The 24,503-nt window shown below is 37.1% G+C and overlaps 1 protein-coding gene across 2 annotated transcripts in view; it reads right to left on the minus strand.

The window, feature by feature from the left end:
- Positions 1-3,464: 3,464 nt before the first annotated feature.
- TFEC (transcription factor EC) overlaps positions 3,465-24,503 on the minus strand; it is a 48,121-nt gene continuing 27,082 nt past the window's right edge. Inside the window, exons 4-8 of one of the 2 annotated variants that reach the window (XM_080391033.1) lie at positions 22,559-22,673; positions 21,630-21,683; positions 17,192-17,267; positions 8,687-8,834; positions 3,465-7,786 (exon numbers count right to left, since the gene is read on the minus strand). In XM_080391033.1, the coding sequence (XP_080247159.1) occupies positions 7,406-7,786; positions 8,687-8,834; positions 17,192-17,267; positions 21,630-21,683; positions 22,559-22,673 (774 nt within the window). In that variant the 3' untranslated portion in view covers positions 3,465-7,405. Of the gene's footprint in view, positions 7,787-8,686; positions 8,835-17,191; positions 17,268-21,629; positions 21,687-22,558; positions 22,674-24,503 lie in introns of both variants that reach the window. The other variant, XM_080391032.1, reaches the window with a different exon arrangement.

Raw genomic sequence — 24,503 nt, forward strand, 5'->3', positions numbered from 1 at the left:
TGCTTTCACTTGCCCAAAGGATGCTCTACCCACCGCAAAACTGCAAGTCAAATTTAGTGTAATTTAGAGTGTAAATTCCAAAGTGGAGACAATGCCCCTTTAGTGTTTCTTGCAGAAGTTCGTTCTCTGGTCCATGCCTACAGTTGACCGTGCTTACTTTGCAGTAAGACTAAATTTCTTTGCCTCAGTTTGTTTTTATAGCAAGCTGGCTGTGTATATTAGCTGTCCTGTAGTAGAAACTGTTTTCCAGTGGAAATGATGGAACGGTATTTCTGCACTGACTTTGGGTATTCCCTTTACTTTCCAAGTCACTCTGTAGCAATGCAGGCTTTTTTCTTAGTGAGGCTCCTCCCGCTAATGATGAGGAAAGGTGCCCATACCACAGGTCAACAAATTGATAAATTGCTTTAAAAAGACACATTTCCTTTAACTCATCTTGCTCCTGGAAGAGTATGTAAAGTACTTCGCTAACAGATATTTTTTTTTATAAATTCTGCGTATTAAACTTAAATAATTTAGAATTATTCGGTAACTGAAGGCAAGTCCATTACAAGTAGACACAATGTACAAATGCGTATTTATGTAAAATGCTTTAAAAAAAAAAAACAACAAAAAAACTTCTGTTAACTACCATTCACAAAATTAATGTTCTCACGGGGTCTGTAGTAGGGAGAGCTCTTGGCCCGTACTGGGCTTTGGCTATCCTCCTGTTCAAACCCCCTCAAGTTTGGTGGGAGGAAGCCTGGGAGGTCTGCAGAGGAGCTTGAGCATGTTACCAGATGCCTGCTTGCTATCATGGGCAACCAGATCATGTAACGTCAGGTTTGGAGTTAACGGATTTTGAACCTGTTACGTGTTAGCAGGGTTGGAAGGTGACCCCACTCTGGACTTGAGGCAGGAAACCTGCCAGCTGTGAGAAAGAAATCCAGGTGGGAAGTGAGACTGGGGAGAGGTGTCCCTCCCTGGAGAGACGGGTGGACAGGGCTCATCACCAGCAGCTTGCTTTGTTTGGCAATGCCAGCCACGGGGCTGGTTGCAGAAAAGAAGGATTGCTGTCACTGCCATCTGCGTCGCACAGACATGCGGTCCTGGGACATCTCTGGGATATCACCAGGGGGTGTCTTGGGGCACAGAAATATTACATACTTGAACTCCAGAGGCCTAAAGGAGGAAGCAAATTTCTTATCCAAGAAGTAAGTATTTAAAATGCAAAAGCACTTTGAGGGAGCCATTACTTTTTGAACGATTCCTCCTTTGTACACACAATGCCCATCTAGGAATGTTTATGTTTTGATTCCAGAAGATTAATAGATACAGTATGACTCGAATCAAGGCACTTACAGAAAACACTGTTTATTGCCTTGTTTCACACAATGGGACATTTCCAACATTAATGTATCTGCTAATCCAGCCATCTGTGATGTAGCTTTCTGGATAACCTAGCATCAAAAAAAAATATTTTTTATTAATAAGTGAAAATTAACATCTGAAGTCCCACCTAGAAATCAAAGGAAAAAAGATCTTAAGTCCAGTGTCTACGTGCTGATGCAAGGACTGCTGTTTTCCAAAGAAGTAAGATGATTAGGATAACTGGCTATCCAAATCTTTTGAGATCTACCCTGCTATACCCTGATATGTTGCTGTAAGATAGGGGACTAAAAAAAAAGAGTAATGACTTTTTCTGAGGAAACTACATGGTAGGTAGGGATGCCAACATCCTAAAGTGCATGAATGAAATGAGTGCATTAGCCACAATCTTGGCACTTTAGTACATATGCTTAGGTACAGGGATCTCATTTGGTGAAAAAGAAGCAGGTTTGGATAGTAGCCAAGATGATGTAGCTCAATGACATTTGAAAAAAATACTGGTTATTTCTTATGATTTGGGGCATTTCCCCTTCTTATACAAAGTGGTTTCTATCAAACTCATAAGCATATGAATCTCTTTGACTATACTATTGTTCAATCTGCCTGTTCATAACTCAGCCTCTTATTCCATTATAATGCTTGAATGATTCACATGCAATGTTTCCAATCCACTTTTCCTATCTTGTGAAACTTTTTAACGAAATGTTAGCATTTGCAGGCACCAGATGTTTTGACATAAGGAGAAGCAATATGTAAATTTTAATCCATGCTAGGAACAATAGCCTGAAGGCACCTTTTTCTTATTATATGAATCATATACTTAACCACAATGTGGTGGATTATAACAAAATCATCACCACCCTGAATATAGAACACTTATCTTGTGGTTGCCAATTAATGAAACTGATATATATTTAACTTGATGGGTACCAGTGATTTAACCAGTAAGCCTTAGCTTACTTCACTGTTTCAGCCTCCTTTATAATTAGACTTTTGGTCTGATTGTTATCACAACTTCATACATTTTCCTCTAATCTTCTATTGGTTGTCAGTACAAATGATGCTGACATTAAATCGGTTTGTCTGTCAATTGCAGATATGACTACTTTTAATCAAGCAGTGTATCACATAGTGCTTTTCCAAGCTCTGAAATAACTTTTGATTTTAATTTCTGAAGCTGTTTATTTAATTGGTAAGTGTCCAAGTCTGCAACAGGCTGAGCATTGCCTTTCTTCAAAGTGAACTGAGGGCTCCTGGTCCCTCACAAAGGAACGAAGTACCTTTTATGATCAAATCCTAAGTACATAATAAATATGTAAAAAAGCAAAGCCTCTTTCCACAGCTAATCACTGAACTTTAAAAATATTTATAATAATATTCTGTTTTAATATTGATAGGAGTGTCTTAATGATCTGATGAAACAAAGAGCCTGGAGAACATCTTTATTACAAATAGAATGTTTATCTGATGTATACAAACAATGAACACTATTTTACATGAAACGCTGAACTACTACAAAACTATAGCTGAAATATTTATTACTACTCAACAACTTTTTTTCATCATTTTATGCTCAGAAAGCACCAAATATCTTCTAAAGAAAGCAGCACTTTTGATACTAGGAATTCCAAATGCAATCCGAATTCTTACTTTGTTAAATAAGAGTATCTTTTAGTGCCAAATGTTACCTAATTATCAGCTTTAAAAAAAATGTTTTACATCTTAAAATACAATATTCTGTTTATCCTAGATTGTCTGGGGAACATCTAGTACATTAAAAGGTTTTTGTAGAGCTTCTTAGTGATTTAACTGATAGCATCATGCCTGCTAGCAATTTCGCAACATTCTGAAAACACTTTCCATAAATCAAAGCCTTTAGCAGCAGGAATAAGCAGATGGCAGGAGACCATATTAAAGAATGTATCAATTATTTTTATTAATGAGAGGCTACTGGATCATGATGTATCATAATGGACTAAATGTTTAGCAGTTGTGAAGTGTTTTGTCTGTTAGGTATCTCAGATGTTCTTAGTGGATGTTATTATATTGTCTTGTGATGGTATTCTTTGAGGGACCGGATAGTGAAGTTTCACAAGGGACATATAAAGAGATGTTTTAATTTCAGTCCTTTAATTGTATTCATATAATAAACATAAAATACCAGCATGTATAAAATGTATTTTTTTAAAGATTGCATGTACAATGCATAATAAAGTACATTCTGTCTGCATACATTGACTTACAAAACAAGATACTATATGGTTAACAATGAAAAATAGCAATTATTATAAAAATATTCTACAGTCTCATAATAGTAATGTAAATGCATTTACTTATCTAAAAGACTTAACATAATTTTAAATTACAATAATTTTACATCCTCCATTCATATATACAGCCCTATTAAAGTCAAAAGGTATTACAATAACAATGTTCTTATTAAGATTAAATGACTGAATTATATTTAGTTATTTTACTATGTAAAGAGACTGTGTTCCTGTTTGTTAAAACTGTTTGCACTTAGGGTAGCTTTTCACACTAGCCACGTTATGTGCAACAAAATAATTTAGTTTTCTGTTCTTTTTGTAGTAACTATATCCATTCCATGAATTAAACAGGATGTTAATATTTCAGCTCCCTTTCCTTTTGTGTAATTATCAGTCTGCTGTTTTGTGTATTCTGTGGGAACACGTCCACCAGCTTTGAACAGCTGCTATTGAAAACAAACAAGAACTCCTCGTTTAATACATGTTGACAAAAACAGCCAGTTGCCCTCACCCCCTGCCCTGCTCGAGTCAATCTCTGGAAGTCTTTACATTCTTTTCTATGCCCAGAGCTATAGATATACTATGCATCTCTTTCATGAGATTTCTTTAAACAGATCTCTTTAGGAAATAGCTAAAAAGTGTATTTCCCTTGCACTATGGTACAGTGCAATAAAACTCTCATGGACAGCAAAGAAATTCTGCCTGAGGGAGGATGTCAGGATTTGTCCCTGTAGTCATGAAATCCCTTTCCTCTGTGCAAACCGGTAGGACCGTGCTCTGCTCTGCTCTCATGGTCCTCTCCGCTCCACAGCAGCCTCACCACACCTGGTCTGGGAGAGGGCACACTTACTCCAGAAAATCTGGGACATGGTTGCCAGCGCACGCACATCCCAACACCTTCAGTACCACCTATTCACCCCCAGAATGTCCTACTGTTTCTTGCACTCTACGCCACCATTTCATTTCAAGGGTGATGCTGTAATACAGGTTAAAGTTATTAGCTAAAATACTAAATTATGATGATTTCCTACTGGAAAAAACGCGATAGTAGTGAGACAACATTGCCCTACACCTACAGGTATGGATACATTTAGTGTTTTGGGCAAGGGGGGGTGGGATTTTGTGTGAATGAAGACAGCTTGAATATGTTTCATGATAGATGCAATACGGTACATTGCAAAAGGAGCATTCACTATCTTCTGTTAAGCTTTAGACCGAAGCAATTGTCAGAAGAATGAAAATCAACTTTAAAAAATTTAATGGATGCACTATAATGTTTTTTTAGAACAGTGCTTATAAAAGTGATGAAATTCAGGATGTTATTTAAAGTCAATATAGTTCAGAAGTATGGTCTAACTCCCATGTAAAAGTTCAATGGGAAAGTCATGTAATACATTCATATTTAATTTCTTTTTCTCCATTATGAGCAATCCACACTGGTGTATTTAAAACTAATGTAGTAGAAACTGCAGTACGAGGACAAATGGCATTTGATATCAACCAAGTACCTCTTCCTTTCACCAGCTGAAATGGACAATACACATCCCACACTAGACATAATGTGGGCATAAATGTTACTTTTAATTTAGCATATCTTGTGTTCAAATGTCAATATTAGCTAGTTGTTGGCAAAACTATGACAAAATGCTTCCTCTTTTAATGAGCCTGATGTATCCAATTAAAATGCTGATCAGTCCTGTGTTGTTACCTGTAGTTAATACTCATTTCTTTCCTACTACTACAAAAAAAGAACCAAACCCAAAAAACCCACACACACACCCCACAACAAACCAACAACAACATAAAAAAAGTGATAACAAAAAAAACCCACAACCCAGAACCCTGTTGATTGTTGTTATTCTTTTTAACCATGCAGTGGAAGCATATCATATCCTCTCCTGAAGGTCAGGTGTGTGCTGGGCTGTGTGCGAATCCACACATGCAACAAGAAAATCAGTTCTACTCTGTTCAGCTTACACCCAAGTAGTTTGCATAGACTCATAGAAAGACTTGAATTTCCTAAAAACGTAAATAGTCTTGTGAAATTGGATACTCCATCATCTTTCGTAGCCACCCAGATGTAATTTATTATCCCACTGCTAACGTTCCAATTAAGAAACTATTGTGACACCGTCTGGGTTGGTCAGGAATGGGCAAGGACTCTGAGGAGGACCCAGGTACCAATAAGATGCAATAAGAAGAAACAGTTGATCTGTTCTTGGATAATATGTTTAAATAAATGTAAAATGTTCATATAAACAATCAACTTTAACCTCTTACTATTATTTCCAGTACTGTGACACTTGTGGGGCATGAGGCAGGCTCAGTGACAGCAAAAGTAAGACACACTTTTGAAATATATTTTAAATTGTTAAAGAACTCCCTAGTGTGGTCTTTTGGCTTTGGTTGAGGAAAAGCTATGAAGAACTTGTGCCAGCTTATTTTTCCATGTATTAATATTACCATTAGAATGATTGCACTTAATGTCCTCCAGGAACAGACATCTCTTCCCAGAATTTCACTAAGTATAGAAATGATATGCCTTCTACCTGTCCTCTAACTGCCAAGCTTTTACTGAGTCATCAAAACACATTTTCTGAATGCCCCCTCCTAGCAAGCTAGTTGTGAGCAGCAGTGCATTACATCAACACTTCTGAAAACCCCTGTCGGTTTGAAAAGTCTTCCTTTTCTGCTTTTCTGTAGTGAATCCCAAGCCAAATTTGAAATTAAATTCTCTTTGTTTCAAGTGTATGCAAGGGGGATCTTGTCATTTCCTTCTGTTTCCAAATGGATCAAAGGCATGCGTGTGGATAAGTAGAGTCCCTTTGGAAAAACCTTACTGTGCTGCCAAAGGACACTGAAAGCGTTGACCAAAAGCACACTGTCGTGTCTCTGAATTCTGATGTCTTGCACACAAAAAAAGGACACAGTTTGAATATTCTTGGAAAAAGCAGCTGACACAGCACTGTTACTGGTAGTGCTTGTTTTAAATTGTGCTAATTGTAACACAGAGCAACTTTGTTGAGTCTGGTACGTCCATACAGTCTTTCTGCTGAAATGTCATATCATTTTCTGTCTGAGTTCGTTTGAGTCTCTGTCTCTACGTTAGTTTCCATTTTTCTTCTGTATCATTAAAATATATATTAAAAGTCTGTTCTTTTTCTGCAAATGAAATTTTTTAAAAAAATGGAATTCCATGAAAAGCTTAATGGATTTTCTCCTTTTGAAGAGAAGCCTACACAGTTTAAATTTCATGCTCACTTCACTTGTGTGAAAGGATTACCGTCTGTTTGTTCGGATTTTAGAACCTGTAACATCTCTACAGTTCCCAGCTTAAATAGTTCCCTGTTGCTTCATGTTTTGTAGGATTTGTAGATATATAAATAAAAGAAATTAAAAAATCAGTAGAACTCATGTTTATAGCAGAGAAAAGTGAACACAGAACGAAGAGAGAGTTTGAATACACTTTTGTAACATGGGTATTCCTTTTGTGGTAACTATTTTCATAGAGCTATAAAAAGTCATGGAATAACAGTAAAAACATTCCCAGTGAAGAAAGATTTGTGCAAATGTCAGCTGTGAACAGAGGGTGTGAATTTGGGGCGAAGTGGTATGAGGTCATCTCCATCTCATTTCCATGTGAAGCTGATTTAAAACCTTGTCATGTAGTAACTTATCTTCATGGTGTCTCTCCTTTTTCATATTTAAAATAAGCACAAACATCATGTCTATGTTCAACTCAGTCTTTTAGCAAGCGGCCCTTTCTGGTTTTATAAATCATCTCCATCATCTGTACTAAAGCTGCTTCTCCTGCTGCTCTCCTTTGATGCGGCTGGGGACGTGGAGGACAAGAGTGGGTCTGTTCCAAATGGTGACACTGTGTCATCCAGTAAAATCTCCTCTAGCCGTTGCTCTTCTTTTAAAGCTGCACTGAAGGACAAATCCGTGAAATGTGAAAGTGGATCAGAAAAGGCTGTAGATCCATCGCAAACATCAGAATTCGGTCCATGTGCCAGAGGCATTTGTTGAGAGTAGTCTACAGCGTTCTCCTCTGGGTAAGACTGTTGCTTGATGACCTGTGCAGCTAAATCAACAGCACTGAGTGAAGACATGACTGGAAGGCCATGTGCACGTGCCTGGATCTCTAGTTCCTAACATTTCAAAGAAAACACAATTAGATAATGTTTTAAAAGACAAACCAGTGTCTTCAGAACTATTGCTATAAGTATGCAGATCATACATGCAAAAATTATCCTGTTGTGAGACTGCGCTTTAATTTGTTAATCTGTGAAAATTTGCCACTTGAGCGTTTTTCTTTTTATTTCCCCTCCTGTCCTTAAGCAACTGTCCTACAGGAGCATAAGAGGTAGGACAGCCTCTCTAAATCCATAGCATACCGAGCCAAATAAAGGGAACAGAAACGTTGCAACCTGCCAGTTCATCATCCATTCCTATCCAGAGAAACAGAGGATACTTGATGATGCTTATTATATATAGGCATATGTGCAAATCGCCATATGTAAGAGGATTGAATCTATCTCTGTCTGTCTGTCTCTCCATCTCATCTTCCTATGTGTCTATATTCAAATCTTAAGTTTCAAGCCATACAGGGCTATATTCTGCTGCTTCCTGTCACAAACAGATATAACATGGTACACTATACCTAAGGAACTGTAACATGTGAGATGGTTACAATAGGAAAATGTAAATACTGAAGGGAATTTGGTGTCCAGTATTGATTTTTTGCTGCAAGGTTATGCACTTTGCTTCCTTTTTTGTCTTTCTCTGGCCCTAATACATACATAAGGAAACTGTTTGTACACATATTTCTTAACTTGCCATGTATTCCTTTATGTAATGTCTAATAATGAAAGGAATTTCCTAGGAATCTTAAAAAATACCCCCTCCCCAATATACACAGCAATAAATAGGGAAAGCCAATTCATTTTTAATAAATGCCATTTGGGGGAAAATGATATAGATTAATAAAATTTGATGAGGGATAAGTACTGGGAAAGCTTTGTAGTTCATGGTGACGCTCTTATACAAACCTGAATTCGGAGTAGAAGTCTTCTGTTAGCATGCTCTAATTTCTTCTGCCTGTGTTCTAATTCTCTGGCTCTCTGTTGTTCTTTTTGTAGCCACTTGATGTACTCCACTGATGCTTTTAAAATAGTTCCTTTGTTCCAGCGCATATCACTGCAGAATGTAGAGATAACCTTTTCACAATTGTGCATGTCAGCAGAATTCATAAGAACTTACAAAATCTTTTACATTAATATGAAATAATGATTTACATGACTATTATTCACTCTTAGATATTATTGCTTCTGAATGGAAATTTTAATAGAATAGTTAAGAAGCCCTTATATAGTAAAATTAATCCCAGAATGAAAATAAGTGTCAAAAGAAAGTAATAAAGTGACTTTTTGTGGGAGAGCTAAATGCAATATCATGATTCTACCATTACAGTTTTTATATTTTTAGTGAAAATTGCTTTTATTATTAACTCTAAGATTAAAATCTATGTGCAGTATTTCTGCATTAATGAACTAGGAAATATACATTACTGAGGACTTAAGCCTAAATTTTTAAAGATCATTTTGAATATACTACTCCTTTTACCTGACTTACTAATGAGGTTGCTTTTATGCTTGTGGAGAAAAAAAAAAAATGGTCTGTGCTGAATGCCAGTCCTCACTGATGACAGACCAGAGAAATCACACTTTCATAACCATAATGGCTATGAAATGACAAAATTCCAGTTCAAAAATCTTGAAACAATATAAACCAAGTTTAAATCCACAGCTACATGCATACCACAACGCAAAATAAAAGCCTTGCAAAAAACCAAAATTAAACCTGCCCATCATTCAGGAAATCATGGTTTAACTTCCAGCTTACAAGCAGTCTTACTAACAATACACTTGTTCAAATGAAGCTGTTGAAGGACTTCCATGTACTCATTTATCAACTTTTCATGTATTTCTTTATGTAAGGCCTTGGAGGCCTTTGAACAAGAATGAAATGTGTTGAAAACATTTAATTTCTAATAAAGTTCAGTACTTTATGATACACGATGGGCCCACTGCATTAAATAAATACACAGACAAAAACGGGTTTATCCAGACTCTCCACTTCACTACAAGATGGCTTAGACCAAGCAGAAGATTGGCAGAGGTTCTGGTCCTGTCAAACAACCCTGAGGAGGGAAAAAGCTATTTAAACCATTAAGAACCTGGGGCTGGGAGTGACAAGTAGCCATCTTAGTGCATTTATTTATTTTTTTTTTTTAGTACTTATTCCAAATACATAAACGCTGGCATTTATAAAGTCAAAGAGAAATATAAATTATTCCTTCTTTGCTTTAATTAATGAGATTTGCTCCTACTCACATGCTCACCTAGGGTGTATAAAACTGTGATCTGGAGTGGATTTATTTCAGAGGTGTCTATGCTTTACATTCAGGCTCTTAAGAATAAGTGCTTAAGGAACCTTGCACCCTTACCCCAAGGCTAAGCACCCTTACAGACTTCCACCAAAGCAGTTGTCTTTCTACTGAATATATAGGGAAAAAGCCAGGCAGGTACCAGATTTAGGGACCCAGACCACCTGCCCTTTCCTGATTTACTGTCCTGGGGATAAAACCTTATGGAACCGATAGCTTTAAAGATGCTCAGAAAAATATGCAAAATTATTTGTGATAGAGGATCACAGTATTTGACCATATTCTAGAATTTAGATCATTTGCTAATGATTTGGGAGAACCAGCTTTCTGATCAGAGAGGGCTAGAATTCACATCTCTGTCCTCTTTGGGCAGCACACAAACCTCAGGGCTCCAGCACCCTGGGACCTCCCCTCATCTCAGTGATGTGGGCCAGGAGCGCACAGCTTTCGGGATTAGAAGGTGAGGAGGTTAGAAAAAATAATAATTATTGTCTCAGATCCTGCCCAAAACATTAGAGACTGCGCACTAAAGTGTGTACATATTCTCATTTAGACATTCCACGGTCAACAAAAAAGTAAAGCAGAGGTGGGATGAGGTGCCAAGACCAGAACGTGTCTCCCTCTGAATCATCACCTCCCTCCCAGTTGAATCAACCCTCTGCCTCATCCTGCTTCTCCCTGTACTTCTTGCCCAGGTGGGAGGACAGAACATTTTCCTGCCAGTTTCCCATAAACTTCCTCCTAGGAGAGGACTTTCACCTTGCGTGCAGAGTACCGATGCTCAAATTGTAAAGGTTAAGGAAGCTTTTAGTACACATGATGCTTATTTTCTGGACAGATCTTTGCCTTCCATCAGCACATTGTGATCTTGTTTGCTTCAGACCTCTTTAGAAAGTTAGGGAAAATAGTGAGAGGTGCCTATTTACACCTGAGTTGCAGTGGAGTTTGAAAGGCAGCCTCTCTGCCTACACCAGAGCACTCCTGAATAAATAAAAGCAGCTAAAGTTAGGAGGACAACAGCATTTCAGCCTGGGAATCTCCCCTGTCATCTCAGATATGAGCTATATGTGCTATATATAGCTCCGAATTACAGTAGGGTTTTGTTTAATTTCAAGTGAAAACAACTGATTAAGGACATTTTCATGGCAACCTGAGAAGTGCTACAGTAATAAGAATACCTATAGCATAAGCTCTGGAGAAACACAACCTTCCTAGGCAGGGGGGGTCAGCTCCTCCTAGCATGTAATTAAGACAAAACTAAGCCAGTTTTAGGTTGATGGTCTGAACATAAAAATGTAGCACTATGAAGTTTTTTGGCATATATGGTAAAACGGAAATAATGAAGACATATAATAGCAGGAGAAAAATACGCATATATCACATATTTGGAAAATATTTTGCAGTGATTTCACAAACAATTCCATGTCAGGATATAAAATGTCATAAATTCAAAATATTTTTTCGTTAATTTTTCTGATTGACATATAAGTTGTATGTATTCATGACTGTATTTGGAATTTTTTGTGATAAAACTTATTTGTGTTATATGTAATTGACAACCTTCCTGATATTGCTTACTTTTAGTTCATTTTGTCTTGATAGGGTTCAATTTTTGCATACATGGTAGTGGTTTTTTTTATAGGTTGAAATAAATCTTCACTGGAGGGCTAATTCCTAGATTCAACCTGCCAGAGAGATGGATCTGGTCAGCTTCTCTATGACATACATAGAGATAGATACCTCTTGTGGTAATATTTACAAATTTGAGAGGCAAAACTATCACAGAGCTCTAGGATGAAAATGCTGTGGTTAAAATTATCGTTTAAGAGACTCTGCTATTTTATGTGTGTGTGTCTGTCTGGGTGTATGCATGTATCCCACGTAGCTTTTGCATTGCTGTCTATACATACATATACTGACTTGTGTCTTATTAAATGAGGAACTTTGAAGTTAAATCTTCCAATGTCTGAAGGCAACACAGCAAAGGATCAGCTGGTGACCTTAGAAGTCAACTTATCTTTCACTCCATGTCTCTCTACTTATACCAGGATCAAAAGAAAATACCAAAGATGTCTGTGCTAGTTCTGCATCACAAGCACTCTCCATTCATTCTAGCCAGAGCACAATACAGCATAGGACAGTGCTATGGAGAAACAGAGGTCCCGTGCAGATGTGCAGGGTTGGAAGAGTAGCAATATCACTAACAAGGATGAAGGCAACCAGGGGCAATAGCATGGGGGAGGTGCCTACACAGCAATAGCCTGCAATGCATCTAGCTCTGCTTAGCAGACAGGCAAGTAGATTCATCTACGATGGGAAGAAAAAAAACACCTCAGCACTTGAAGATGGATTAAATCCAAGCACAAGTGCATTAGAAGAATTCAGAAATTCTCTGATCAGTTATTTGTTTTCTGTTATTTCTCTGAAAATGCTGACTCCTAATTTGGGCACAAATGAAGTTATCTGAAAAATGATAAAAGTGGCACGAGGGAACTGTGGGGTTTGCTTTTTAGAGGTTTATAAATTGTGCTTGCTCAGTATATAACAAAGATAAAATTTGAAATAACAAGGCCTACAAACCCATTTGAGAGGCTTTAAAAAGTGAGCAGACACTGTCATTCTATTGGAAACTGCTTTATAAAAACAGAAAAAACAGTTGCATTCATAACTGGTTTAAACCTGCAAAGTTAGATATATGTAGAGGAATGAAGGCAGTGGGTTAATTAACATTGATTAACGTGCAGCTGTGGCCTTGCTTCAAAGGCAGTGGGTTGATTGACATGGACGATGTGCAGCAGTGGCTCATTCCTGCTAAGTGGTTAAATAGCCCTGAGGAGTATGGGAGGGGAGTGGCTGGATGGAGGAGGAGCAGTGTGGTCTGTCTGGTCTCTGGAGAAAGGAGAACCAGCATGGACAGTAGAATCTGATTGATGGTAAAAGCCTTGTTGCAGCCTGCTAGTTTGTGCTGCAACAGGTCTAGATCAACTAGTTTTTGGAGCTAGTAGGAATTCCTTTCTTTCATGTTACTCTTTCATTGTCTGTTAATTCCTTGTTTATATTTTTTTCCTTATCTATTTTTATTGTGTGTATGTAAGACTTTATCCTGTAAATACTGAAACACATGGGATACTCTATATGTGAAACAAGTCAGTTGAGAGCAGGGAGGTTTTGTAGGCCTGATCATCAGCAATGACCTCTGCAAAGGAGGATTGTCTTGTCTCTCTGTCTGTGCATGTGGTACAATAACTTGAAATTTTTAGCAGCCTATGCATGTGTTATCTAGTTTAATCAACAGAGGTCTACCATGCTTGACATTATTTTCATGGAAAAGTAGCAAATAACTAAAAAAAGCACTTTGTTTTATTAGTTTTTGAACCCTAGCTCCTCTTAACTTTACCAGCTGACTCTCTCTACAAATCTCAAATGCCTAGACCAAAGCATGTAACTCTCATCTAGGAGAGTTTCTCTTTTAGGAGAAGAGAAACATAGCCTTGAGACTGATTTTTAGCTCATTTCCATTAAGGTCGCTTTGAAGTCGAAGGAGCTTTACTACTTTACAAAAGTTGAACTCCTGTAGGAAGAATGAGAGCATATGGTCATCTAAGATTAGATGTAATTAATGAAAACAGAGTTTGGGAGAGGGTGATAGTCACAGTGTTTGCCAGCCACAGAGCAGTTATTAGAAACAAATATATTTGTGAAGCTGAAAGGATGTTTGCAGACCATTTCTTCCCCTATTTCTGAGAAATTAGCTGTGAACTATGCTTGCTCAAAGAAATACTGTGAAGGACTTTGTACTTGTTTTGATGACCTGTGCAACTACAAAGGGTGCTCTCCTGAAAGAGGCAGCAAGTTTCCATTTTACAACAGCGTGAGTATACCCAAACTTTTCCTTTACAAGAAATGTGGCTGTGCTGGCCGCTAGCGGGTCTGTCCACAGACAGCAGAGAGAAGGTCAGGCACGGGCAAATGCCGAGTGCAGAGAGGGGAGAGAGCAACCCACTACTTCTGCTCAAACCCTGAGGTTTTCTTAACATCCCAGTTCTGTAAAATGACTCAAATTCTTGAAGGAATGATTTTTTTTCCTTCTTTGTCTTTCTGACAATTCTAGTCCAGCTACCACAAAACAGTTCTTGTGTAGGGATTCCTAGACTCCATCACTTGTTAGCCACCGAAAAGGTGGATTCTGAAAGGCTGAGCACAAAGGTACCATGAATGGAAAGGTGTATGTGTTTAAAGGAGCAGGTTATGACGTTTTCAGCAAAATACGACTGTTTTGGGCCTTTTTTTAGCTCTATTTATTGATTACTCTGCATAATTGTTTTGCATATCTGAATCATCTACCACTTGGACATTGAAAATACAAATGGGTCAAAATTGTTTGCAATTTATCTCAGTTTTCTAATGTTCATGAAGTGAACTTAAAGCACCCATTCATTTAAGCAATGTAATCCACACTTTTCATCAATAATTTAAAAAAAAATAATGTAAAAAGAATAGGGGTTTAAGCCAGTCAAAACGAAGTCCCCATGGGGCCTCTGCAGGAGCCAAAAAAGTTCACTATACAACTAACAAAATAAAAGTGAAATACCCCCACACGCACACACACACCCCTTCTAAGAAATATAAATCTTAAAAAGTTTCCAAATAGCATGCAAAATGTTCTTTTCTGTTCCTGAGTCTGAATGTAATCTTCTTGGAGCAAGCCACCTGGGACAAGCATGCTAACCACAATGGCTTAGTTATAATAGTATTTGCTCTTCAATGCAGAGGTTGATCTCCTTCACTGTCATTAGTCCAAGCATCAGTAAGGTTTCTCCTTTTACAGCTAAGTTCCCACTATAAGAAGAATCTTCTAAAATCAATATATGAGGTGAAAATGCTGTGTGTGATAAAATGTTACAGATAAAGTATTGTAAGAGATGATACATCTCTTTCTTTCAAAGAAGAAGAGGGCAGATTGGGGGCACAATAAGGTGTTATGGAGGAAAAAGTAAGACCTGAAAGAGAGGGTAAGGACACAGAGTTATGATTTGGCAACACAGGACCATACCATAAAGAAATAATAAATTTGTCTGCTCAGCCAACAGAACAACATGGTCATCAAATTAATGTATTTCCACCTACAACCATTTAAAAATGTTTACACTTCCTCAGATTAATTTAACCTGGCACCAAGCTATAGCAAAGTTTTGTTATAACCTAGTTTTTCAAAAGCCTCCTGCACTTTTTGATGCTTCTTTTTGCTTAACACCAGCTTGAAAGCTTTTAGACAGGCCTATTTTCAAAGGGAGTACTGATTGCCAGCCTTTTGAAGACACCAGTCGTCAGAACCTGAGACACTTACGTTCACCTCATGCTTTTGTAAACATAAGCCACTCTGGGGCTATCACACTGTTGGACTCAGTCATGGGTTTGCAGACTAAAACAAGAAAAGGCAAAGTCTTCAGTATCTATACCTGAAACTTTTTCATCAGGCAACAATGCCAAAATCTGTGGGTAAAATCCATTATCCACTTACTGGAGCCAAATTACAGGTCCAGATCATTCATTTTAAGAAAAGTCTAAGTGATTGCTCTAGGTATTAATAATGTTTTGAGTAAGTTTATAAAAAAAACCCTGAATCCAGACCAAAACATGTAACTGAAACATCTCTGTAGGCAATCAAAAATCGCAACTGGAATTTGTAGCTCATGCCCATTTCTAATTACAGTATAACTTGCTTCTGTTATTGCTTTATAGCTGCAAACCAACAGTGCCATCCACTGTTTTTCTGAGAAATCTTTCAATTATTTGCCAAAATGGTCTTAAATACTGAAAGAAGCACCAACAAACTTAAAACTCTTCCACCAGTCTGTGTTTGCAACAGATCGCATGTGGCCAAAACTTTGTTTAGGTACTTAAAGCACTTCTTATTTAAAATCAGCAGTAATACCTAATTTTATATTCATAGCAAGAACACGACCATTTATCTAATCTTGGGTGGATACTGTGGAAAGAGCTGAGTCCATGAATTCCCTACAAAAGATGCAATATTTTAACTTTCTTTCCAGTGATTTCATTCCAAGTGGCTTGTTATGCCAACCTTGCACTTATGTAAGGTTCAGCTTTATGTCATTATAGAAATCCTTAATGTAATAAAAAATTTCTTAGGCCTAAGGAAAACAAAAAAGCTGAAATATCAATAGATGTTTTCATTTGAAGTATCATGCAGATCTGTATTGACATAAAAATGATAAAGACAAAATCTGTATAAGCAATTTTATGCGAGTCACAATCATGCTAGTGCATGGTCTTAAGGCTTCCTTGATTGACATGATAAATCTAAGGCTAAAGTTCAACATTAAATATCACACTGAATTTTTATTGCTAATCCTGCAATAGGCTTTCCTACTGAGACAGCTTTTTTCATATTGATGACAAATACAAGCTTTAAGGGACTGCAGGTACGGTTTAAGCAAGATGTATTTTTGTATTACTGTAAGTATATGCATTAGTATAAAATGATATTATTATAGCAATTATAGCAGTTGTTATTTTTCTCCTTGCATTTTAGGACGATTTTTTTCCCCTGCATTGAATGGAGGACTTTTGAAAACTGCTCAGTCTATAGACTCAAGATGATTTTTTATTTATTTATTTATTTATTTTTTCCCTTAGGCAAAGGGCAGACAGTGATAATATGCGTTTTGGTTTATCCCACTAGAGGGCCCGTGGCAAGGGCTGAAAGCATCGCTCCTTCCTTCTCCAGAGACACCACACAATTGCTCCGAGGGACAGAGAGCTGGACTTTTTTTCTTCCTTTAGGTTTTGTTGGGTTTTGGTTGTTGTTGCGGTTTCCCCCCACCCCTCCCCTCCCGATGCGCTAGTCTCGCTTAAAACCCTTGGAATTGCTTTTATTTTATTATCCTTTCACATAAATTTTCCCAACAGGCACCAAAAATCTGTCAAAGGTTTGTTATTTTTACAGGCTGATCTGAGCCAATGATCCAGCATGGAAGATTTTGTATCCTATTTCTCAACCCTATAGCTAGTATATGCAACTGTGGGTTTTTTTCCCCTTTATTTAAACTATAAACATTATTATAGGAAAGAATGTTGAACTCACGGATCATTAGACTTGGGGATGAGTGTGCCAAGCTCCTTGATTCGGTAATTAATATTATACCTTCTTCTTCTCTCAACTGTTAAAAAAGAAACAGTTAATCTTTTTAGAGTGAAATATTCTTGGAGAAATTCAACGTAAAACATTTTAAGTAGTTAAAAACAAGTCAGTCAATGTACAGAAAATGCATTCCTCAAATAGGTGTTCCAACACGATATCTTACCTGTCTCTGATTTACTGTCAGGAGAAACTCCATGCTTAGCACCATCTATATATCTTACCCTACCTGTAGGTTTCTCCCATTTACAAGTAGACTCCTAGAGAATGAAATAGTCACATGTTGTCAAAATGTGAGCTAACGCTTCTTTTTTTTGTGATGTTTATGTATCTTTTCTCCATCCTGATCCCACCCAACTGATTTTTCAGTTTACTGGAGTTTTGCTGATGACTTCAACACAACTCATCAAGCATTCCAGATTTAGGCAGAACTCCTGCTACAGATCTCAGCTAACAGCTTCACTGTCCCTAATCTACAGGTACCAGCACTGGAGATATATGTTTCCACATGGACATATGGGAGGGAGGACATAACTGCAACTGTATCCGTTCACTGAATCTGAGAAAGGTTGTGTCGCAGAAACACTGCAGCCACAGCACATCTGTTTCCTTCAGTGATGGACAGCAGAAGCATGCTTACAATAACATCTAAAACATCTGAGAAATTAAGAAAAATATAACTTAAACAATAAAGTAATGTTTTCTGTATTTAAATTTGTGCTTCTCCTAACATAAACTACATATGATATCTTGGTTTGCTTGTAGTTTAGTTAGAAAGGAAAAAAACAGAAAATAAGGTTCTTACAATTATTATAAAATTCCCCCCCCTCTGCTTTTAGTCCACTTTATCAAGCATAGTATTGGTTTCCAGACTGGGGATGTGACCCTTCCCTGCCCAAAGGGTCTGTCACCTTTCTGTCTCCCATTTCACTAATTAGGAGATAATTCTCCTCTGCTTCCTCATGTGTTTTTCTCCAGCTACTTTTACATGTAGAAACGTCACACTTTTTAGTGGATAGGCCCAAAGGACATCTCATCACCTTGGGGGATTTCTTGTGCATAATTGTGGCATAGAAAGTATATTCAGTGAGAATGTAGTGCTAGCTGTCAGAGACCAGCAGTGATGTTCTACTGGTTTAAACTCACACTTTCCTCCACTGCTTCCATGTTGTACTTTAACTCGTTCCAAACCTCACTGAACGGACAGGATTCAGCTTTGGTCCATCCCTAGCATTGCTTTGAGCTATTTCTCTTATCCCTTGCTTCTTGGAAGACCTCACCTTCGGCTCAATATACTAATGCCGCTGTCCGACCACATCTGGACAGCTTGGAACATTGGCAGAGTGGATATATGTTCCCCTCTTCCACGTATGGAGTTATGCATTTAAAGTCTGATGTCCTAATTTTGAATATAAACACAAAAACCCCGGCAGAGCTAAATTAGAAGTGTGCAGCCAAGGGCGGCCTGGTGGGTCTTCCTAGCCTGGCTTCAACCTTCTCACAGCCGTATGAGCGTATCACTTTCGGTCTCAGTCCCACCACATAGATCACGTTGAGTTCTTCTTCCAACACATAAAAGTATTTTTTCTTCTTGTCTGTGTGAGGGTCTTGGGTTTGTGCAGCAATGTCTGTTATTTCCTCCCTAGCTGATTCCTGCTCAGGGAACTCCCTAGGTGGTATTATTTACCCTAACAGGGTGCTCTGCCTTGGTGAGACATACTAACTTATCTTACTTTCTGTAGAAACACAAATTTCACTCAACAGATTAAAGCATCTCAGGTTTTGTATTCATGATTCACTTATTTATGTTATAATCCTCCTGAGTGTACTGTTAAGGGACCCCTTGCATCCCAGTGGCATGAATGTGCTGGATCTCTGTAGGAGAACACAGTGTACAAAAGCACATAGCAACTGAACAGTTTAAAAGATACATTTCAGTTGTGTTGGCAAAACAACGGCAGGGCAAACAGAGTTAAAGCATGTGCCTTAATTATATAGTCATATGGCATAGTAGCTGTTGTTTAATTCATGTTTATAACATGGAAAAGCTCCGCAATATACTTATCAAAAAGTAGTCAACTAAACATTGGCTATAAATAAGGCAAAGAAAAAATTTTCTTTCTAAGGGGACACTTACAGAATTCTTTCTCTTTGTATTTTTGCAAGTTTTCCTGATAAGAAACTTCCAATGGTTCTGCTAGTGAATTCGGGGGGAAATTTTGGAAACATTTCATAGAGATTTCCTAATTAATGTCTGTTACAGTTCCAGTGGTATCCTGAGTTATCAATTTATTAAAGTATTAAATTATACCAAAGCAAAACCAGAAAATTATTTTTCAAACTACACGGACAGGATGACCATATAACACAAAAATTACACTATAATTCTTAGTCTGGAAAAACAAACAAACAAACAAAACAAAAAACCACCAACAAAACGCATTTAGTAATGATTTAAACTTGCAGTTACATGAAGAAGGGGTTCCATTTCTTAAATCTAAATACCTTTTCATGGTTTCTTTGAGGGTCTAACCTTTCAAAAGGAACTTTTTTCCTTGTTCCTCATTGGTATGAGAAGGTACAAGAACATTTCAGTAAAATGTGGACCTTAATTCAACATGAAACATGAATGCTTGTATAATTCTGGTCAAATTCCAAAACTTGATTTTTCAGACCATCTCTAAAATAAACCCCATACTCACAGAAGAGTAAATCACACTAATACAGCCTTTATATGTAATGCATCAATATGTCCAAGCCATCAGATAGCAGAGCTATCTTCAGAGAGACTTTGCGCTCTGAAGTATACACCTGGAGCCAAACCAGAAGAGATGCTGCACGTCTCCATGCTATCATCATGGCATATAACCTTCAGCTCAGTTGCCAGTGGTGAGAGACAGTTCTCAGACATGTCTTCTGTGGTCAGGAAGGATGATCTCAGAGCCAAAATAAACAATGGAGGCAAAGTAAGGCCTGGCATCCCTAACATATACACGTGCCTGCCTTTCCCCTCGCAGTTCCTGACAACTCCTGTTTACCACCTTTCCTAGTCCAGCAAAAACTCCCTATTCCTGCCCAAATGGGACAACTGGCATCTGCACTGGCACCTCAGAGATGTACTAGCAACAGGTCTAAAAAAACTACATGGTTTGTCTGTAATCCACAAAAAAAGTACAGACAGAAATAAGGATGCCTCCTGGAAAGTCTAAGTAGTAGAAAGTTGTCCGCAGTTGTTGCTAGCACATTGTACCAGTGGATGTGTAATTCCAGGTACATAATTTCAAGGAAGTAAAGCCATAAATCCCTCTAAGATTACCAGAATAGCCAAAGAACCAAGATATAAATAAGAGAACAAAGATATAAATAGTGGCTATTAACTAATTACCAATTATAGAATCATAGAATATCTCAAATTGGAAGGGACTCATAAGGATCATGGACTCCAACTCCTGGACTATTTCTGCTGGAAAAAGTGGAAAGGAGGACTGGATAATGCAATTGCTTTATTCAACTCTTTCCAAAAAGAATCCTTCAGGTTTTCTATTTCAAATTACTTTTTAGAGGGAAAAGTTGCCTTGTTTTATAGGTAATCTTTCAGCAATAAAACAATTTTTTTCTTCTATTCTGAATAAACCAAAACGTTATTTATTTTTATAAGTTTCATATTTAGACACTGAACTATGAATTTTGTTATGTTCTAAGCCTAAACTACAGAAAACTGTTCCTTTAGAACTGAAATGCCTAATGTCAGAACAGGGCTGCACTGTTCCCCCAAAGGGAAGCAGAACTGTATCCCACCCTGCAGAGGTTAGGGGGCCTGGGTATCACAGCAGCGTCAGAGCACTGAGTCACCCAGTCCTACCCTGATCTTCTTTTATGACCAACGATTTCTACAACTTTAAATGCTTAACTAGTGTTTAGAAGTTGTCTGATATCTTCTGTAAATATTTTTTTCCTTCCCATCACCCACAGAGAGATACAGCCTCTCCCTTGGGTGCTTCAGGAAGGAAGGTTGTGAAGTCTGCATTTTCACTGTGCTTTTTCTCATTACCTGCCTCCTTTCTTGTCTGTTTTGCCCTGTAATTCTTAAAGACAACATCAAGTAAAGTGTGCAGGATACTTGTACAACTGTAGAATAAAACCGTAGTAGCAGGAGGTGATATGGAAAGAAATTAATTACAATATGCAAAATATTTTGAAAGACAAAAGTGGAAGGCAGAAATTAATTTCAGGGAAGAAAGCTCTGTGGTTAGCTGTGTTTGCAGACTGAGTTCAATTTGATTTACCTGGTAAGATGCTGATCTAGAAGAAGAGCAGAGACATGGTAGCTAATGTATATTATCTTTGCATTCCCCATATATTCCATTAAATGAGATATACTTACTGAGATTGTGGTTATCCTTTTTTTGTCTCTCCTTTGCCATTGCTCGTGTATCTGCTTCTGACAGAAAGTAACATTTATTAAAGCAGTCCTTAAGTTGCAATTCCAGTACTTCTTTCACTTTTTCAAAATAGCCTCTTGTCACAAAGAGCAGCCTTCTAGTCTTTTTACTTCATTACTCTTTCTATTATTAAACAAGATCATAAGCAAATCTATATTCTACCAGTACTAAATTTTGAGCAAGTCTGGCAAGTTGCTTAAGATTTGGGTTTTTATTGCGCATTTTTTATTTAAGAACATAGAAATGCCATGGAGGGGTGTTTTTCTCCAATTTGCTGTATTTTACATGAGGATAAAACCTACAATAAACTAATGTGAATATGTATTTGTATGTCCCATAATGCAGGAGTTAATCAGATTTGTAAGACATTGAACAAACTCACTGTTTCCTCTGAGTGACACTAATAAATTGTACATGGTTGTTAGCATTTTTTGGATTAATTGTATGTAACTTTTAAAGTTGTTAATCTACTAATATAGATTTACCTTGAATAGCCTTATTGTAAGGTTTTAAAAGAACCATTTGTTCCACCCTGGAACAAATTTAATGGATGATAATTTATTTATGCTGTTGAGCAGAAGCCAACATGGGGAAGAATCTACTATGTTTCCTAAAATAATTAAGTTTATTAGAAACACGATATTCATAAAAAACAGGGGGCAAACATGGTTTCTGAATTGCTAAACAGAAGAACAGAAAGAAAACATTTTTCCTTGGTCTTTGTTATTTTCCTTAAATAAAACTACAAACTGGAAAATGCACAGGAATTTAATTATGGACATCTATTTCATGGGTAAGATTTTTTCAGCTTTTGAGAGACACAACGTCACTTCTGCAATTACAAAATACTAAAATATCAGAGTTCTTTTACCTGTGAGTTCCCTTTTTACTGGTAGGTTAGCTGGGCAAGAAGCATTTGTGAGACCCATATTAGCTGGTGCCATTCCCTGGTCACTGTTATATATATCCAAAATGCTGCTAGATAGCTTGAGGGGTAGGGGGAGGAAAGAACAATAAGAAAAAAAAAAAAGTTAAAGACTTAAAAGATTAAAAAAAAAATAAATACGAAGATCAAATATCTTTGTATATGAGTCTGGTGTTCTTCAGAAGGAGCTGTGTATGTGTGTCTATAGGGAAAGCTTCTGTTATATAGGATTAAGTAAAACTGAAAGTGAAAGGTCACAGTCTGTCACTTCTCCACAAGCAGCTCTCTGAGTGCCCCTTGTGTGGGTTTCGGATGCAGAGAGGTGGCAGGGTATGGCCCCCAGTGTCTGTTCTTCAATTACTTCCATACCATATTTTCCAATAACAGCATTACCACAAACGCACTTCAAACATTAATTAGGCTGAAAGTAAAAATAACCACCTTGCTGGTTTTGCCCTACTCCCCAGTGATTTTTTAACCACATCACTGAACTCCGAATTGGTACTTCATTCATACTGCGCCTGGTTTAGCAGTATAAAGACTGAGTGACCCAGTTAGATGCAATAGTTAAAATTAGAGTGGACAGAACATCAGACTATGTTGTAAGGAAAGAAACTGTGCTGTTGTCAGGATAGACCAGATACCCTAATGGTTTTAACACGCATAACATTTATGATCATGTATACCATTATCCTTATTACCTTCCAAAATGCAATATAACATTCTTTAAATAAACCCACGGAATGCACTTACAGAGAAGTAAGGCTAAAGTATGTGTCTATGGATTCCAGATAATTACCCAAATATTACTTTTACTTGAACAATGTTACATATCTGAAATAACTGTAAAATACATGGAAGATTAGTAAAGAACAGCGCAGGGTTTGCTCACTTTCTATGACTGTATAACCAACCTTTCAGCATTGATCATTATCTTATCTATTTTTGTACGTCCATGTGAAAATAACTGTGTAACAGGAGTGCAAGTCTAGATTCCCCAAAAAGGTTTGCATTCTTACTGACTTTTAAGGCAATAGAAGCAACATTTATTTTCATTTTATCATGTATATAAAGTTTGTGCTGTCTTTTTTTTAATTATTTTTTTTTCCACCAACACACAAGAACTCAGAAATAGAGTTTGGGTCCACCTGGCCAAGAGGAAAAAAAAAAAAAAAGAAAAAAAAGAAAGAAAAGACGAAAAAGCAGGTGAAAAAAATGTGGAAAATTGTTGGTAAAACTATTGACCTGAGACAGAAAAACATGAAAGGAAATCAGGAGTTATTTAAGAAAATTGTTTTTTCATAGACAAGAAAACATGTTTTTACAGATCTGCCCTGTACCCAAGGATCCTGAAACATCCTGGAATTTTTCAGGGAGGTCATTAAGACACAACCATAGGTCTGCTGGGAAACTTTTATTAGATTCTGATAATCTTTTTTCTTGTAGAGACTATGAGTTTCATTACAAGTTATTTTCAATGGAGACACTTTCCCAGTGACTTGCTCAGTGTGAAATTGTTCCACAGCAGTGATTGCTATATTTTTATATTAAATATGAAAATTTAAATGTTTTGTGTTTAAATAATGATTTTACTAAATTAACTAATAACTTTACTAAATTATCTGAGAACCTAGTTTGTGTTAAATTTCCCCAGTTGTATAACCTACAATGAAATGAAGCAATCAAGATTCTTTTCGAATACATAAATAACATGCTCATACTTAAAGTAGAGGTTTATTACTTAGGAGAGCTGACAATTCTTAAATACCAGTAGAAATCACAACACCAAGTCAGTTTTGAAAATCTGCTTACATATTTGATCTCTCAGTGAAAATACTTTTTAAAAGAATGTTTGGAATTCAGTTGAGTATTATTCAAGAACAAGCTATGT

The sequence above is a fragment of the Falco punctatus genome, assembly GCF_963210335.1.
Source record: "Falco punctatus genome assembly, chromosome: 6".
NCBI lineage: Eukaryota > Metazoa > Chordata > Aves > Falconiformes > Falconidae > Falco > Falco punctatus.